The sequence below is a fragment of the Pimephales promelas genome, chromosome 20 (assembly GCF_988280905.1).
Source record: "Pimephales promelas chromosome 20, fPimPro1.hap1.1, whole genome shotgun sequence".
Taxonomy (NCBI): Eukaryota; Metazoa; Chordata; class Actinopteri; order Cypriniformes; family Leuciscidae; genus Pimephales; species Pimephales promelas.
The window spans coordinates 17,591,268-17,610,782 of record NC_142788.1 but is presented as its reverse complement, the minus strand read 5'-3'; the positions used below and the strand labels follow the sequence as shown (position 1 = coordinate 17,610,782).

At 38.7% G+C, this 19,515-nt stretch overlaps 2 protein-coding genes across 2 annotated transcripts; both read right to left on the bottom strand.

Moving 5' to 3' along the window:
• Positions 1–280: 280 nt before the first annotated feature.
• tnnc2.2 (troponin C2, fast skeletal type, tandem duplicate 2) lies at positions 281–4,103 on the bottom strand. Its single transcript, XM_039651548.2, has 6 exons — positions 4,008–4,103; positions 2,948–2,999; positions 2,721–2,864; positions 1,331–1,445; positions 1,109–1,245; positions 281–1,027 (listed from the first exon to the last, which is right to left on the bottom strand). Exons 1-6 carry the CDS (start codon positions 4,008–4,010, stop codon positions 996–998), a joined length of 483 nt encoding a protein of 160 aa, XP_039507482.1. The 5' UTR covers positions 4,011–4,103; the 3' UTR covers positions 281–995.
• Positions 4,104–5,408: 1,305 nt separating this feature from the next.
• tnnc2.1 (troponin C2, fast skeletal type, tandem duplicate 1) lies at positions 5,409–15,064 on the bottom strand. The gene is made up of 6 exons (XM_039651547.2): positions 14,977–15,064; positions 9,003–9,057; positions 8,702–8,845; positions 8,458–8,572; positions 6,374–6,510; positions 5,409–5,926 (listed from the first exon to the last, which is right to left on the bottom strand). Exons 1-6 carry the CDS (start codon positions 14,977–14,979, stop codon positions 5,895–5,897), a joined length of 486 nt encoding a protein of 161 aa, XP_039507481.1. The 5' UTR covers positions 14,980–15,064; the 3' UTR covers positions 5,409–5,894.
• Positions 15,065–19,515: the final 4,451 nt, after the last annotated feature.

Sequence of the window (19,515 nt, the reverse complement as noted above, 5' to 3'; positions counted from 1 at the left end):
GTATACAAAATCATTTTGTTAATATTGTAAATATACCCAAGTGAGATTTTTGCTTTGGATACTTTTTGTCACATTATATGAATTCTATTTATAGCTTAGGCATGAATGTATACAATACATGAATGCATGTTGCAGTATAAACTGGATTATTATCAGTCTCATTCATATTTTAACATTTGGTAGTTTTTTTTCAGTGCATGTCAATCAGAGAAATGATGAATGGATTTAATTTACCAGCTTTTTACCATTTCATTTGCAAATAATACTCAGCAGCCATTGACCAGATAAACAAGACACAATTTACTGATTTCCACACTTGTAGCACACAAAGATTGTCATGTTAAAAATCTAAATGTGCAATAGAAAAGCAGAGCCATTCCTACAGTATGTCGAATAAAGCTGAACGGCATATTTTAAGTGAATTATCGTGTTGATATTTGTAAAAGATTTGGGGTTTGCTTCTACATAAACAGTGATAGTCTTTAATATATACAGAAATTGTTGACTAATTTGGGCCAGAGACTTTGGAGGAAAAAAAAAAAGAATGTTTAATTGATCAACTCAAAACAAAACCATACAAATCAAAATGTCAGACCAACTAAACAATGTGTTTTTATTTTTTATTCTGTTTTCAAGCACGTGTTCTTAAATACAATGTGGGTTTGGCATTGGTCTATGCAGCAAGATAATAAGCTGCTGATCTAGAATAAACACCCATGGGGTCTACCATGTCATATGCTTCCAGCAAACTGAGCGCCATCATAACATGATGAACCTGTGAACGACACCACAGCTTGGCTCCTTGGGTCTTGCATGAGGGTCAGTGGGAGCCCAACCTTGGCAAACCTCCCACAGGTGTTTATCTGTCTGTCTGCTGAAGAGGTGAGATGACGGCAGAAAGAGGACAAAAGGGGAAAGTGAGTTTGAGTGGCATTGAGAGGGCAGGGTTTCAGTCGGCAGGGGTGAGAGGAGAGGAATGTCCGTGAGTCTCTGTTTTACTGCACGTTCTCCATCATCTTGAGGAATTCTGGGGGAAAAGGGACATTGTGTTACTTCAGTATCTGATTTTACAAGTAAAATGAAATCAAATCTAGAAACCGCATCATACCATCAAAGTCCAGCATGCCATCGTTGTTCTTGTCTCCATCTTTAAGCAGCTCATCAATCTCTTCCTCTGAGATGGATTCGCCAGTGCTGCGGATGATCTCTGCAAACTCTTCTCTGTCGATGTAGCCATCACCGTTCCTGCAGATTGACAGCGTTACATATGCTGAAGTGAGACTAGGTCATATTAAAAACAGGTGTACATGGAAGATATCAAATGACATACCTGTCCAGTACGCGGAAGCATTCGGCCAACTCTTCCTCACTCTTGCCAGCCTGGTCCTCCTTTAGGAGTCTCACCATCATGACCAAGAACTCCTCAAAGTCGATGGATCCGCTGCCTACAATTTTCAGTATGAAGAACCTTAGTTATTACAATCGATATTTTAGCATTTTTATGCTTAAGACCAAACAGATCTTGAAATTAATCTGTCAAAATGTATGTAGACATCATCACATAGACCTGAAAAATTCTTTACGCAAGTATGCGAACACGGATGTTGAACATACTTGAGTTGACATGGTCTCTTCCACTGGCCTGAAGGATCATTCATATAATTTTTACTTTAAACGGGATGTTTATTTTCAGTCAGCAAGAGTATTTTCAAACTGTTGCTCTGCTTTAGAATTAGCTCACACCAGAATTAAAATTTCCTGATAATTTACTCACCCCCATGTCATCCAAGATGTTCATTACTTTCTTTCTTCAAGTTGAAAGAAATTAATTTTTCTCCATATAGTGGACTTGCATTGTTTAAGTGTAGCTTCAAAGGGCTCTACACGAACCCAGCCGAGGAATAAGGGTCTTGCGTGTCGAAACGAACTGTCATTTTCTAATATATACTTTTTAACCACAAATCCTCATCTTGCACTAGGTCTGTGATGCGCGCCCACCACTTCATGCATTACTAAAGGTCACGTGTGACTTGGGCAGAAAATGTAGGGTAGGGCGAATAACTCACTTTCTCCTCCAACTTCAAACCTCAACTCTAACATCTTGTTTTACCTTTTTTTTTTAAAAGGGCATTTTTGCACGTTCGCTTAGTAAACACTGGGTCAGTACTTTCGCTTAAGCCACGCATGACCTTTCCAACATGGTTATGTAATGCGTGAAGTCATGGACGAGCATCGCAGAGCTAGTGCAAGACAAGTATTTGTGGTTAAAAAGTATATTATTAATCTTTTTTTGAAAATGACTGATCTTTTCGCTAGATAAGAACCTTTTTCTTCGGCTGTGATTGTGTAGAAACTGCAATTTGGAACAGTCATCCCTTGGTCCCCGTGAACGCCCCTAAGGAGAAATATCCTGGAATGTTTGTTCTCAAAAACTTTTATTTATTTTTAACTGAAGAAAGATAGACATGAACATCTTAGATCACATGGGGGTGAGTAAATTATCAGTAAATTTTTATTCTGGAGTGAACTAATCATTTGCCCTGAAAGAAATAACTGACTGTAAAAGACTTTCTAAACCAGTGTCTATCGCCTCTTGTGGCAGAGCTGAGAATGCAGCAAATTGCGAAACACAAGAACGCATGAAAATAAGCTTTTGCATAGTATATTTCGGCCCATTGTGTGTTATATTGTGCTGTGTATATCGGTGGCATTTTGCTTACCGTCTTCATCGACCTCCTCGATGATTTCTTCCAACTCCTCTCTGGTTGGATTCTGACCCAACATCCTCATGACGGTACCCAACTCCTTGGTGCTGATATCACCGCCACCATCGGTGTCGAACATGTCGAAGGCAGCCTTGAACTCTTTAAGATAAGACGCATAGTTTAATATGACAGAAAGACGTGGATATATGTGATATAGCCTATATAAATTTGTGTACACTCACCGGCAAGCATCTCCTCGCTCAGATATGAGCGGGCCTCTTGTTGCGCGTCAGTCTGTGAAGCGAAAACGCTTACATTAGGAAAGGTTAATTTCAGATATTAACAGTAGGCTGCAATGTGTCAATTTGATAAATAAGGAATCCTGGTTCTTCTGGAGAGTCATTTATTTTTGTTTTACTAATTTGTATGAATTAAGACTTAAGGTTTGGGCCTTGCAAACAGCAGATGGTGCCTAGAACACACTTCCAGGACAATTTTGCAACTATTTTAAGACTCGTTATCCCCTCTGTCAGTGACTGTACATGGTAATTCCGAAATGGGACCCTTGGAATGTGTCGCCTCAGCTATCCTGCTGACCAGCTTCATATCAAATAGCAGAATGTTAATTTCCAAACACTTACTGATTTCTGACCACCATCCCTTATTTTAAACATCCATTAGTGGGCCTACCACTCTACTCTTATACATACATATACAGGCAATCAAACGGTTTGATGTTAAAACTACAAATCATCGTTTAAAAGAAGAAGTAGAAAAAAACATGACCATTAGCTATTTTATAGTGGATTCTGCTGAAGGATGCTAATGAGAAAATAAATAAATAAATAAACCAAATAAGCTTTGGTTATGAATATGACAGAGTTATCTGCCAAGACAGAGCTGAGCCCAATATAGAGAATTTTGTCTTAAAATGAGAAAAAGAGATGGACATAAAAATAAGTTTTTATTATATTTGAATCTATTCTTCAAAACTAGAATGATTTTTTTTAACAGTACTATTGATTTCTTTGAAATCATCACAGACAAGAAAAGTTACCCTACCTGAAGAATGACCCATTTTTATTCTTAATTATAATGCTTTATTAAATGCATGCAAAAAAAATGCAAGGGAACTATTAATAATAGCCTACTGTAACCTTATAATATCCTTTCTTAATAATGATAAATATATACTTATAGATGTAATTTGACATACTTTTCTGACTAATAGGCCATCTGCACATTTTTCCTTTTCATGCGTTCATTAGCAAAACTGACCACTTAGATTATTTAAACTCTTACCATGGTTGTGGATTAGCCTCCCTCACTTATATCCACGAGAAAAGCAGTGGTCAACACACTCACACCCCAACAGAAAGACTAGACATCAAGTGACAGTTCTGACACACTTTAAACAGGCCACCCAAGACCCGCCCACAGGCCTCCAGATTTAGAATCCTGAACTTTTAGGGTTCGGCTGCTCCCATAAGCCAATAGAAATGTGAATACACTTTAAGAACAGTCTGCAAGAATACCGAAAAATGGTTATTCTGCCGTGTTTACAATCAGAAAGCCTGTATTTATTGGAAGATACAAAAAATAATTATTTAATGTGTCTGGTAAAACGTAATTGTGAAAATGCCATGTTAATGTTGACCACACCAAAGTTTGGGCATGATTTCTTTATGAGACTTTGCTTTCCCCCCTCAGAATTCCTACTAAGTCTACTAAATTCATTTAACTAAAGCTAATAATGTTATAAAAATCTTAAGTGTACAGAGGGAAATTCATTTTTAAAATGCATCCCCCCACCCCCGGTTTGGTCAAGCTAAGAAACCCTAAACCTCTTGGGAAGGTGCTGTGTTGCAAATCTTCAGTGCGCCCTGAATAGCAGATGATTAAGATCTGCACTCCACCCCACCCAGAGTCTGCAATGGCGACGCAGGTACCCCAAACCCCAAAGAGCCTAAACTTGAGTTTCCATGTATAGCATGTGTTTCCTGAGCGAGGAATCATAAGGACGTGGATTGGAGAAGGATGTGTGGGGATCTCGGAGGAGGGGGGTTGCAGACTATATACTTTCAGGCAGAAATGGAGTGATTTAAAAGGAGATTTTGAGGAGAGCAGAGAGGTCCGGTGTGCAGTATGCATATGAGTGCAGCTCTGGAGATTTACTGTACATTTACAGCACTGGCATAATACCTCCATCAGTATAACCTGAAGACAACGAGGTGTTAAAAAGGATCGCTTTCCACCATGAGAAGAAAACATGGACACTTGACCTTTTGTCTCCGATCAGAAATTATGTACAACTTGCATGCTCCTGGCACAAAAGGTTGTCTTTAGGATTCAAAATTGATTTTTTTCTTGACCTTTCTTGGCCATAGGAAAACTCGGTCCTGAACAGTAAGTATGAAAAATATTGGAAGAGACTAACAGACGAAAAGATTATAACTGCAACACTATGGATCTACTAGATGGACAAAGTGTTGTCTATTTTGGACATGGGGTCCTGGAAAACAACATGGTGGGATGATCTTGTTTTTCCGATGAGGTGGGAAATTATAGGCAAAGTGGCTGATAAGATCACATGAGTCTCAGTTATAGCTTGAAATTAAATATTTCGCCTGATATTCAAGGAGATTAATAATATTAACACAAGGAGATCATTTTAGATAATACAATCACAAATAAACAAGTAGGTAGATTGCCAAAACATGCCTTTTTAATAGATTTGCAAAAATACTGTTAGCATGAGCTAAAGGGAAGAGATTTCTTATCTCTATGACAACACAACATTAAGTCAGTTTCCAAGGTAATTATTTTAGCAAGGCTATTTTGAATCTGTAAAGGGAGAGGGGCTTGACGGAAGGTTGGAGAATGTCTTGGGAAGAAGCAGGTGTGGGGACAGCTGAGGGTATGGTTTCCTCTTAAAAGGTTTGGATAGTTATTTATAGAGACCATCATATTGTGGTCCCTGAGGAACATCGCCAAGGAGACGGCACTGATCTATAATATTCTCTGTCCCTCAAAGCAAATTCTAGCCTATTTTTTTTTTACATTCAGAGACTTAAATTAGGGTGTTGTTGTGTCCTCAGCACTCTTTTCCTTGAAAGATCTCAGCGTGAATTGTTCAACATCTTGACTTGCTTTCATTGAGATTTGGAGGGCGTGGAATGTAAGTTTTTCTTACTGGACGTTCTCCATCATTTTAAGAAACTCTGGAATGAAAATGGAAAAAGAGATGAAATATCATACAAACACATTTCCTGCCATTGCCATTGTTCACACACTCTACACAAATCGGAACATCCTTAGCATTCAGTTATTGTGATTATAAGATGTCTTCCCTCAAATTCTGGGATTCGAAAGAAGGTCAAGAAAAAGAATCACCATGTGTCTTCATGTGTTTGCATATGCATTAATACACTCTCAAAATAAATAAATAAAGGTCCTTTATTGGCATTGATGGTTAACTTTAATAGTTTAAACTTTAATTTCCATTGCACATCTTCATAATGAAAAAGGTTCTACAAGAACTGTTCAATGAGAGCTTCTTTGGGGAATCCAAAATGGTTCTTCTATTGCATCGCTACAGAAAACTGCTTTTGGAATCTTTATACTAAGTGAGTAGCACATAAAAATAGAATAATTAAGATTTGCTTTACCATCAAAATCAATCTTTCCATCTTTGTTTGTGTCCGCATCTGCCATGAGTTCATCTATGTCTTCTTCTGCCAATGGCTCGCCAGTGGCGCGCATGATATCCCCAAACTCCTCACGATCAATGAATCCATCTTGGTTCCTGTACATTAAACACATTTTAATAACATTATTGTCGGATGTGTTTGTTCCTCTATTAAACTGATGACTTAACGTGTTTAAGTGATGCTGTCTGTCATACATTAAAGACGCACATCATTTTATTTTTAAACCATATAAATTTGACAAAAAATACATATCGTACGTATAGAGGACACAAGTCTGTGCTGATACTGAGGATGAGCTTTCAATGTGAGAATGAACGAATATAAGCACTGTCCTAAGCACTCTAAATTATTCAAATGCTAAGCTAATTTAGCTTATGTTCATCCTGATGGCCAAATAACAAATAGTTAGTATGCTAAAGATAACATAAGATAAACACAGGGACGGTTGACTTCTAAAAGACTTTCTCGAAAACAGTAGTGAATATAAAAAAATATCTGTGTGGCTGAGTGGCTTGGTCCAAAATTCATCTAAAATGATTTTGGGACAAACTGGACAAAATTTGGAGGAGGTGTAGCAAAACACAATTTTAAAAATACAGGAAAATTTTGGAAAAATCAAACTGGGGTATGCATTATGCATTATGCACATGTCAACAAATGGATTGCACTTTTGTATACTTTTTACTGCACTTGTAGGACTCTTTGATGTTATTTCATTGTTATTTTTAACAATGACAATAAAGAAACGAACCTTGAACCTCGAACCTTGACAATTGAGAATTGTCATGAACCAAGGAACGTAAAGACATCAAGAAAATGAATTTCAGAGACATTTTTAATAGTAATATGCGTTATAAAACATCTTTTTTCAGATATCCTCTGAACTCAAGGTGGTGCTATATTCAAACTTTTCAGATACCTTAAAGTCCCCTATAGTCAATAATTGCATCCATTAATACTAATCATTGATCACCAAAATTACATACATTTACAATACATTACTTTTTTTTTACATGTAGAGTTTTCACTGCATTGATCATGCTTGACTGATTGCTACCTAGATGAACAATATGCTATTAACTTTTCCAGCAAGATATTGTAACTGCACCATTTGGGAACAAAAAGCTTTAAAAATGTATGTCTATTCTGACAATTTGGCAATTTATTTGTTTGATTGGCAAAAATGTATTAAGTGACAAGTGACATGAAGGCTATGTGTGCTTACAAGTCTCTCTAACTTAGGCCACAACTGCCCAATTATGACATGTTTTACCAGTATCAAATTTTTTAAAAACTAAAGCAATGGACTGTATGAACTTGCATTTGCAGAGAATCAATAAGATCCAAAATATCTGAAGAACGACATCAGTTAACAAAGCTCATTTATCTGTTTAAAGCTTCATTTCGTTCATTCACAATTCCTTCGGCTGGCACAAGAAGCTTCATTGATAAAGAACTGTAGTACCTTTTACTATAAAATAAGCAGCACAGGTGTTCTTTGGATTCATATTCATTAAAGATTTCAAGATGCATATGTCAAGCCAAATACTATAATAAATAAGGGGTTGATAATTCTCTGCCACAGAAATCAAGTTCTTGAACCTAAAGGGATAGTTCACCCGAAAATAAAATTTCTGTCAATATTTACTAGACAACACAAAAGCTATATTTTGAAATGGAAGATTAAGGGTAGCAAAACCGTTTGGTAACCAACATTCTTCAAAATATCTGTAGAAGAAAGAAAGTCATACGGGTTTGATGACAGAAATGATGACAGAATGTTCATTTATGGTTGAACTGTTTTGTATGCCTACCTTCTGGACATGATAGACCAATATAATTACCTTTCCTCACACTTCTGTTTTGTTTCATTTGCTATAAGGCCAGCTAGTGAGAGCTTTGCAGGTAAACCTCACTCTCCTGATCTCAAGAGGTGTGCTAACGGCTGATGCTAGGGTCCTTGTTGACGCGCTCATGCCAGAGACGCCAGTTCAAGTCCCGCTCAGAGCAGGGCGAGTGAGTAGGACCGGAGGGTGACCTACTTGTCAAAGACACGGAAGCATTCAGATAGCTCCTCTTCGGATTTGCCAGCTTGATCTTCTTTTAGCTGCTGCACCATCATGACCAAAAACTCCTCAAAGTCGATAGTGCCACTGCCTGAGGATGCAAAACGTAGATGTGATGGGACAGACTGAAATGCATAGAGGAATAAAAATAGAACAATTTGAGCATTTGTTTTCTGAAGTGTGCATGGTTGGCACAAACCATTTTTGTGTTGCGACTTACCATCTTCATCAACTTCTTCAATGATGGCATCCAGCTCCTCTCTGGTTGGGTTCTGACCCAACATCCTCATGACGGTACCCAACTCCTTGGTGCTGATATCACCGCCCCCATCGGTGTCGAACATGTCGAAGGCAGCCTTGAACTCTGATTTCAGATGATAAAAAGAAAATAATTATAATACTACAATTCAAAACAGGATGTTAAAGGTTGTGTGAGCAGAACGTTATCACTTTACCTAAGAAAAGCAAGCAGTGTGAATCAAATCTGTCTCATTTAATGAACAAAATTTTCACACACTTACCAGAAATCATTTCCTCACTCAGGAAAGAGCGGGCGTCTGCCTGGGCATCAGTGGGCTAATAAGAAATATAGAATTTGAACCTAATAGGGCTTTAACACCAGTGTTGGGAGTAACGCATTACAAAAGTAATACATTACAGTAACATATTACTTTTTGCTGTAACGCAGTAGTGTAAGGCATTACTAATCAATTTTCAGTAATATTTTACTCGTTACATGTTCAGTCAGGCTTGTATTACAGTTGTATTACAGTGTGTTGTCTGCTTTTACTTCTTAAAGGCAACAGACTATGTGAAAGTTTTAAAGCAGTCTTTTAGTGTCAGTTCAGAGCAGTCGCGTCTGTAACATTGTTTTTCCCTCATAAATGCGAACACGAAAACTAAAATAAAATGAATATTTTAAGTTCTATGGAGACTGGAGAGCCAACCTTTCCTCATCCGATTTGCGCAGTGTAATTCACAGAATTACAAATATATTTTGCCTCCTATTTTTTTTTTGTCACGCATGAATGTGTGTCTTTTCCCTAATATTAAAAATAAAACATAGACTGATATTTGTCTAATGTCTGGAGTCCTTTAAGGAAGTAGCCTATTTTCAATACATGTATTTTCTGAGAATTTTTATTTCAAGTTTTGACTGCAAATGTCATGTCCATAATGCTGGACTTCCCCAATTTTAAATAATTTATGCTCAACTAGTTGTGTGGTGTAGGTCCACGTATTTTATAATGTTAACTTCAAATAATACTAATAGCCTAATTTAAAGATAAGGCAGCATTGGATCTGGACGGTAAGGATAATAATGCTGGAGTTGGAAGAGGTGTGTCGCGATTCTGTAGGTTCGTGGATCTGAGTCGTGTGGCGAATGGCGATTTCGGTTTCATATTGCATATTGTTACAGCCCAAAAGTTAAGTTCTACTTAGTTATTTCGGTGAAAGTAACTCAAAAGTAATACATGAGTAATGTAACGCATTACAATTCTGCGACAGTAATATTGTAAGGTAATGAATTACTTTTAAATAACAGTAACAAGTAATACCTAATGTATTACAGTTTGGAAGTAACTTGCACAACACTGTTTAACACATCACTGAAAATGTACTACTTTGGCATATTTCCAGAAATATTCAAGACAAATAAAGAACGGACACAGGAACAACAAGATGAAAACCAAAAGAGTTCAACTTTTCTTTTCTTTTTAAGTACAATGTATATGATCATCACCACAATTAAATAGAGCAAATCAAATCAGATGGCATTCTCATTCTTTTATCATAATTTGCTAAATTAATTAACTAGTTTGATATTTTGTTATTGGATGCAATCACAAAATACATTTTTAGTTTACCCTTAAGTGTCAATGTATTAACTATCAAACATGTACAAACAATTAATGCTGCTGTTATTCATGCATGAATCCTTATGCCTCCTGTTGTACAGTAGTTGAGGATACCAACACAACTCCAGCAAAGTGATAGCAAACCTCAATATTCCCCCTTACCACCCTTTCCACAGAAAACTTCACAAAGCCAACATCAATAAATTAGCTCCAATTGCTAAAAAAAATAATAATCTCAGACACCACTGCTAAAAATGTGAAAAAGATGGTGTTATGATCATAAACAGTTGGAGCACCAAGATGGAGTTCAATTGTGGTCAGCTTAATCACCTGACTTGAATATTTTTGAACTACTGTGGGTAGATTTTGGAAAGAAATGTGAGAAGCAGATTCCTTCCTTCAACATCTCTGAAACAACTATGTTACTAATGAAATAACATATAGAACTCCTTGATTTAATAAAATAACGACGTGCTCAGCATCACAAAGAGCTGTGAAGGATGTGCAGAATGAACTTGGTTTATATCCATGCTGTAATGGGAGGCAGATATAATGGGTTTCAATTGAAGCTGTTATTGAAGAGAAAATCAAGATTATTTACACAGATTAGATCTGCACCCAGAAAAAGAATGAGAAAGAGACATAGGAGGAAATTGATTAATATCTAATGAAGACAATTTCTCTCATGTCACACTTAAGGAATGTCTGTAAATGAATCTTGCATGCTCCAGAATAAATTAGATGAAGAAATCTTACATACGGTTCTCTCGTATAAGAAAAAAACAAGAAGTGAAGTGATTTTTACACTGAAATTACACTGGATAAAATAGCTCTACTTGTCTTGTACAAATGGTGTAATTTTACGGCAGGTAGGCAATAGTGCAATAGCATGTTTATTTACCAATGGGAGTTAGGAAAACCACCACACAATAAAAGATAGTAAAAACCGAAGTAGCTCATCTACTTTAAGCCGAAATGGTGAAACTATTGAGCAAAGGGGCCATAGAGCCTTTATCTCAAGCTCAGAGTGAAGGGGGTCTATCCAGCAGATATTTTCTGGTACCGAAAAAAGACGGGGGCCATTCTGAATCTAAGACAGCTGAACAAAGTGCTAGTGAAACGCCAGTTCAGAATGCTCACGATCGCACAGATTTGCCAAGAGAACTGGTTTATTTCAATAGATCTGAAGGACGCGTATTTTCAAAAATAACGCGTATTCTTGAGATTCGCCTTCGAGGGCCAGGCATATCAATACACAGTCCTACCGTTTAGCCTGTCCCTAGCACATGGGGTGCACATTTACAATGTGCATGGACACGGCTCTCGCACCCCTGAAACTTTGGGGAATGCGAGTTTTGAACTATTTGGACGATTGGCTGATTCTAGCTCGATCACACTCAGAGCTCATGGAACACAGGACCATATTACTCGAACATCTTGAGAATCTAGGTCTCAAAGTCAATTGGGTGACAAGTTCGCTGTCTCCCAGTCAGAGAGACTTGGTTGTCTTTTCTGGGCACAGAAAACCAGGCAGAACTGGACTCGCTGTCTATGACAGCGCGATTGTCGCCAGAGCGCAGACTGAATATTCAGGCCATCATGAAATCCTTCCGCTGCGGTGCTATAGTCCCGCTCAAAAGGTTTAAGAAAATGCTGGGTCTCATGGCCTCAGCATCATCAGTACTAGTTGGGTCTGCTTGGCATGTGCCCGCTGCAGTTATGGCTAAAAGCGCAAGTACCACCTTGGGCATGGGCCTCCGATCTGTTTCGCCTCAAGGTCGATCAGAAATGCATCACAGCTCTGTAACCTTGGAGAGCAATCGACTGGCACCAGTCAGGACGCCTCCACCTCGGGATGGGGAGTGCTGCTCGAGCGCAGACCGTTCTTTGGTCAGAGAAGTGGTCAGAGCGAGAGAAGCTCCTACACATAAACTGTCTGAAAATGATTGCAGTCGAGGCGTTTCTGTCCCCAGATAAAAAAATCTTGGACAACATGTCAGTGCGGCCTATATAAATCGCCAGGGTGTTGTCAGATCCCGAAACCTTTACACGCTGACGGAACGCCTCCTGGTCTGGGCTCAGCACAATCTGTGTTCATTGATAGCAGCACATGTGCCTGGTCACCTGAATTAGGGACCAGACAGACTGTCCAGAAACAATGTTCCAGCTGGAGAATGGTCTCTGCATGACGGTCCTACTGCTGTGGGAGACATTCGGTAGAGCGCAAGTATACCTGTTTGCGTCCTAAGAAAACGCTCACTGTCTGAAATTTTTCTCCAAGAGCAGGGACACGCTGGCCCACATCTGGCCCCGCTGCCCACTCTATGCCTTTCCCCCCATCTCGCTCCTGCCTCAGGTATTGGAACGAATCAGGGAAAAAAGATGCTCAGTGCTACTTGTGGCTCCGCTCTGAAAAAAAAGGCTTGTTTCCCAGTTTTGATGCAGCTGACAAGCACTGCCCCATGGCCAATACCGATGAGGAAAGACCTCCTCTCTCAAGCCAAGGGCTCGATTTGGCATCTGTGGTCCCACACGCATGGGCCATCAATGGGTATACACTAACCTCCCGGAGAGAGTGTTAAACACGGTCACGCAGGCTAGCCCCGTCTACTAGACGACTCTATTCCTCCAAAATGGTCTGTGTTTTCTGGCTGGTGCAAAGCTTGAGGTTTTCACCCCTAGACTGTGGGGTTATGGAAGTTCTCTCCTTCCTTCAAGAGACACTGGATAAAGGCAGAACCCCATCCATGCTCAAGGTTTATGTGGCGGCCATAGCAGCGTTTACTAAACCATCGACTGGCCAGTCACTGGGTAAGAACAATCCGCTTCCTTAAGGGATCAGGTCATTTCCCTGTCTGCCCTGCCTGTTTACAACGAGGAAAAGGAAGCGAGCCTCCTTTGCCCAGTCACGGCATTAAGAGCTTATGTGCCTAGCATCTAACATCTAAGACATTCTAAGGGAATAACCGCATCGAAACAGACGCTGGATAGTTGATGCTATAGCGTGTTCTTTGGGTGTCAGAGCGCACTCCGTTGTGGGCTTGGTCTAGCAGGATTACCTTTCAGGATATCTGTATGGTGGCACGCTTCCTTCCTTACAGGGTAAACTACTTTTGATCTAAAGATCAGCTGTATTTATGCACCGTCTCGGCAGGACGTGAGATCTGACGTCATGGGCCTCTCTCGATAGGTTGCTGCAGTTGCCGCAGTACAGCCAATAGGAATGCGAGCCGTCTTGCCTATGTCTGCATGCTGCCGCAAAGCGTTTTACATTAATTCAAAATTAAGGATAGTTTTTGGCCTCAATATCTCATGGAAAAGAGATTTTCCCCTTCCGTAAGATATTACGCAGTACTCTTTCCCTCTTCTAGACAATTTCAGTAATGTATTGTAGTCAGATCACATCTCATCTCATATATGGAAAAGTACTTTTTTTTACATTGCACACTTTAGGAGGTTATTAAACATTAACATTAAATATAATTTTATAAAATGCATACACTTTAGATTCAATATTATGTTCTTGGAATACAAAATAAGCACCTGATCTGTCTTTTTTTATCATCTGTACAGTGCTGAAAGTGGCATAAATGTGTTCTTATCCTGGAATTATTTGCAAGATTTCTTCAACAAATGCATTCTGGACCATGTAAGATTCATGTTCAGACTTTTGAAATGGAAGTGGAACTACAAGACATCTGCCGAACATCTCTGAACACAGTGCTTAAAAATAGCAGTAACAAATACATACAAAGGAAAAATGTCATTAAGCCAGACCTCGTGAGTCGTGCATCACACATGTTCAGCATCGTTATCTTCTCTTGCGTGTCTGGTCCTTTAATTGGTAGGACACAAAAGCTCTAACCAGATACAAGCATTGTTTCTTATTATTTTGTGAAGTAAATACACTTGTCTCTCTAGTCCGGTTGTCGGTTTTATGTAAAAAAGCTATATACAGCCCTCCTATAGAGACAGAATCCTTTTTGTCCACATGTACTGTAAACAATTATGAGGAACCACAACATGACATTGCAAATATCAAAGCATCATGACAGTCTCAGCAATGTTATCAAACCCTATATGTTCCCTCTTTTTGATAATGTGGATTACCACATGTATCCAGAGCCAACAAACAAGGCCAAACACTATCAAAGATAACAGACAAAGAGGAGGAGTCAATCACTTGTAGCATGTGAATTAATTACTTAACAGTAGTGATATTTCACTAATAAATGATTACTACGCTGCTATGAATTTTACTTGAACTATAAACATACAACTCAATTCAAGCCGTATAATCTATCAGGATTAGTTTTGACATACAGTTATACTTCTAAAAATGTGCTTTATGTGTAACATAAACTGGCTTTATTCAAGTAAAGCTATTATTTAATATGACTGAATCAGCTTGATTTCATTATGTTAGAGCAAGTATAATCAATATATGTTAGAGCCATATTATGGGTTAGAGGTTTAGATCAAGACAAAATTACTTCTTGTATAATGTAAAACCTGCACATATCCACTTTTACTTTGGATCTTCTAGAAAAAGTATTCCAGTCATAAGTATGCATCCATATAAAAATCACTGACTGACTGAAGCATCTTGTCCATATCCACTTTCCAGATATCTTACCATACTGACAGCTTGTTAGTGAGATCAGTGTGTATCTGAAAACAGTAACGGTCTTCTGTCCAGCAGCCTTTCTTCTAAACGTGCGCTGTTGGACAAATGTCTCCAGACTCCGCAAATAAGACCTCATATTATTCTCACCTTTCTAGAAAATGGCCAGGATTGGACAAGAAACTTAAGACAGTGAACTTGTCAACCAATGTCTGTGTGGCCTCAGCTAGCTCCACCCCTCTTCTTCATCCCTTTCTAATCCATCACCACCTCTATTTGCCCTCCATTGCCCCATATTTAGCTGAAGGATGGTCTCAAATTTCCCTGCCAAATTTAAAAAAAAAGGTAATAATAATAATAAAATAAGGAAATCAATGAGAGGTTATTTGTGGATAAACAGCTTCCAGAAACAGATGTAGGCTCAACTCCCTTCCACATACAGGGTATAGAATTTGTGCCCTCATCCACATGCCTGTATTTCTTTGCCCTTCTCTATCAATCTGTCCATCCATTAGTCATCTTGGCTGTGTGTATCCCTGTCTGTGCTGAGTCTGACTGTCTCATTTGAATCTGTAACACTTTGGCACACATTACGAAACAATGAGTCACAACGAGACAATGAGAGGTGACTTTGCATGTGTTCAACAAGTCAGTCATTGTATCAGTTTATCACACTGTTACTCACCAAAATAAATGTGGGCATGAAGTATTGATTTCAACTTTTCAATCTGATTATCTTTTTAAACTACTGAGTTGAAATGTTGAGTTGAAACCTACTTTCGCAGATTTGTTTTAAACTTTATACCTTAAACATTGCTTTTTATAGAAAAAGTCCCGATTTGATTTTTACTAACCTACTTTTTTAAGGGTTGTGAAGTTCATTCTTCATGTACAGCAGAAGGCATTCCTACCTAAACAGTATGATTTTGGATGCTTTTAATGTGTTTATGAATGAAATTTGGACGTACTACCAAAGATTCTTTAAAATGGAATAAAATGCCTGTACCCTTAAAGAATCTTAACAGTTAACTTCATTCTTAAAAATCAACATTCTTTGTTGGCATCTATGTTTCCATAAAGAACCTTTAACATCCATGGAATCTTTTCATTGCACAAAAAGTTATCAAAATATTCTTCACACTAAAGACAAAATGGTTGTTTGGAGAACTGATCTCAAGGTTCTTGGTGAACCAAAGCTTTGAAGTCACTGAATTGCTGTTGTGGTAGATTTGTCCCTAAATCTAACTACATCCTATAATATTTATAAACTAGCTCGTCTACACATCGACGCCATGCAACTGAGTGCTAATCCTATGCCCTAGCGTGTCTACACATCGACGTCGGCTGGGTGCTAATACTTGTCCCCCTAACTAATTTGCTTCCTGAGCAGGAATAATCGACAAACAGACTTCAGGAAATGTCCTCTTAAATGCTTTAAACCAAGAGCTATCGACATTTCCTCAGAGAACTTTCCCCAAGAAGAAGCATTAAGCATGGCCGGAGAATCTCAGACAAATCCCATTGAGAATCCCACCAGTTAATACAGATACAACAGTTTTTATAGAATAGGGGTATGGCAACAATGCCATGCATTAATTCACCTACATATGCAAACCCTTAGGATACCAGGTAAGGCAAACTTTGTTTAATTGATTATTTCATTGTTAATCACAATGTTATAAGTTATCTGTAGTTTCATTTCCCATATATGTTGTTTTTACACTCAACAGGGATATGGCAACATAGGCCAACAACATTCAAAAACACAGAGCAGAACGTTTTGGTACATGGTGTTTCAAAGTGGAAGTGTGTTGGTTCGATGCTAGAAACACAGTTAGTTTAATATTCAGTTTAAAATACATCACACTGTAAAGAGTTGTATGATAGAAAATCACTGTTTGCCAACTCTGTTGGCATTTTATTTTATATGACAGAACAGAACAAGGGGTGACCTTGTCAGATTCTCAAGGCTTGTCATCATTACTCTTATCCGGTTTCTCCTAATAATCCTCTGACTGCTAGAGTTTCATAAGCTTTGCCAATATATCCACTCCCAGGACAAGTCAGAGTAGTTAGATTTGAACTACATGCTTAACACAACACACTCTTACATATAAACACTTGTAACTTAACTTGTAATAGTGAAATCCAAGTCATCAGGATGTCATTGCCAAAAGCAGACTTTTGTCATGGTCCAGATTAAAGTCACAAACTGAAATCTTGCTTTTTGATATCAGACAAATTTGCTTTGACAAAAATGTCACGCCCCTTCATAACCGCTAGCTCTACTCTGATGTATATTAACCATGGCGTCAATTTCAAACAATTTCGAGCCCGATTCAGATCCTTCCAATGTTAACGAACAAGAGGATCATCCAGATCAGATTTCAAGCACGGACTTTGCAAGCATGGATTTCACAGGAAATCCAACAACTCTTCCTCTCCTCTAAACAAGTATCCCAACATAGCCTCACCCCCTTTTGTTGTGGGGCAGGGTTTATGTAAATGTTGGGGTTTGTGATGTCACCAACCTGGGAAGAAGCTGGTTGTAGTCCTTAACAGCTGTTTGTTGTTGTGGGAGCTAAGGTAAAAAGCAAGTATTCTCTGAGTGCCTTTTGTTACCCCAAGCTCTCCAAGACACTTAAAGGGATACTTAAGATTTAGAATTGAGCTTTATATCAGTAGAAAACCAGTAGTATTTGGGAATTACCGTGCCAGAGGCTAAAAACTACACTTAGTGTTCCGCATGTTTTCACCACGCCCATTATGGGGCGGGATCTCACTCACAGAATGTAACGATAGTGTCAGCCATCTTTCTGTAGAAGCTAAGCTAACAGGCTCTTGCCTCCTGGTCTGTGTAGAAAGTTTGTGTAGCAGGCTAATCACAATGGTGGAAGGTAGTTTGGAAAGTTGAAATGGCAGAAGGGTTTTTCGAAGACCTCGAGAATCTGATGCTAACTGTACGAGCCGCAATACAGCGATAAACAGCTACGGGAGATGGAGGAACAAGAGGCGGCCGGAGCGAGACCTGAGCCCTGCCAGACTCGAGCTGGGGCGGAGTGGGGGTGTCAGTGCTCTCGCTGTGTGCCTATGGAAACAGATATACAGTAGAGTTCTATTGCTGTCGCCAATCTATTTGTGGTGATTAGGGTTGGGTATCGAGAATCGAGTATCGATTGGAACCGGGACTAACTTTTCGTTTTTCCCGGAATCGTTCAAAAGTTAAAATTTCGATTCCTAGTTTCGATATTCACAGTCCGCCGAGCGGAAGAAGAAACCGCTGAACAACACCAACGAAGAAGCGTCTACCGGAAGTGTTGGCATAACCGCGCGAGTCGAACATTAGTAGCTTACGTCAGCGGTCCAAAGTGTGGCTTCACTTTTCTAAAAATAACGAAATCTCGGCAAAATGTAAAATTTGTGACAGAAGGAGTATTTGTGACAGGAGTATTTCCTTCAGAAAGGATTATTTCCTTCAGAAAGACCGTTGGTTAGCAAGGTTAGCTAAACTTTTTTGACCCTGCCTCTTAAAAGAATCGGAATCGAGAATCGTTAGGAACCGGAATCGAAACAAGGAATCGGAATCGGAATCAGAATCGTTCAAATTCAAACGATACCCAACCCTAGTGGTGATGCCATTTTCTTCTGGACAAGATCGCTGTTATCCGCAGAGCTTTGAGTGTAAAAGTGTTAATATTAATTATTTTTTAAATTTAAAGTTATAACTCTCATTGGTTGTGGTTCTTTGAAATAAACCTTCTAAAAAGACAAAGGTTTATTTCTTTTAAACAAACCTTTAGTGTTACTATGGATTAGCCAAGATAATGTATTAGCTTAGAGAAATAGTGATTTTAATCATATGCAGAACTACTAAGCTAATTGACATGGTCCTGCCTTGTATCATATTTTTAATGTGAAAGTCTAAGTTGCCTTATATACATTAGGCTACAATGCAACCCGGTACAACGCAATTTAGCATTTAGATGAAAATGTATCAAATGACTCACAATGTATCAAAGAATGCCTAGTTGTATCAATTTTTCGGATTATGCCGAAATAGGCCGGTAGGCATGGTTTGGGAGTGGCTTCGTAAGAACAGCAAAGCAAGTGCATTCTGGGAGTTCTTGTCTTTCAGCCACATGAGTAAAAAATACATTTTGTACATTTTCTCAGTCTAGAATACTTCAATTTCAAAAATAATTTCACATTTCTACTGTGTAAATGACCAATAATAAATACTCTTTCATCTTCCCAGAGGTGAAGTGTCCTTTAAGCTGAAGTAAATGACAGCAGCAACTGTCAACCTCTCATTCCTGACTCTCTGCCTAACACTCCTCCTTTTTTCTTCGCTCTATTCTTGGACATTCTCAAGGACAGCAGCTGAATCTTCGAGAACAACTAAGTGTAGCAAGCTAAATAAGGAGAGAGCATACACCTCATCATACCATACCTCTTGTCCTCTCCAGAGTGGTCACCGATTCTACAACTGCACAACTGAATGCTACAAGCCAGCCAGTAGGCTTGTATGATTATGTTTGATCAACAATTATT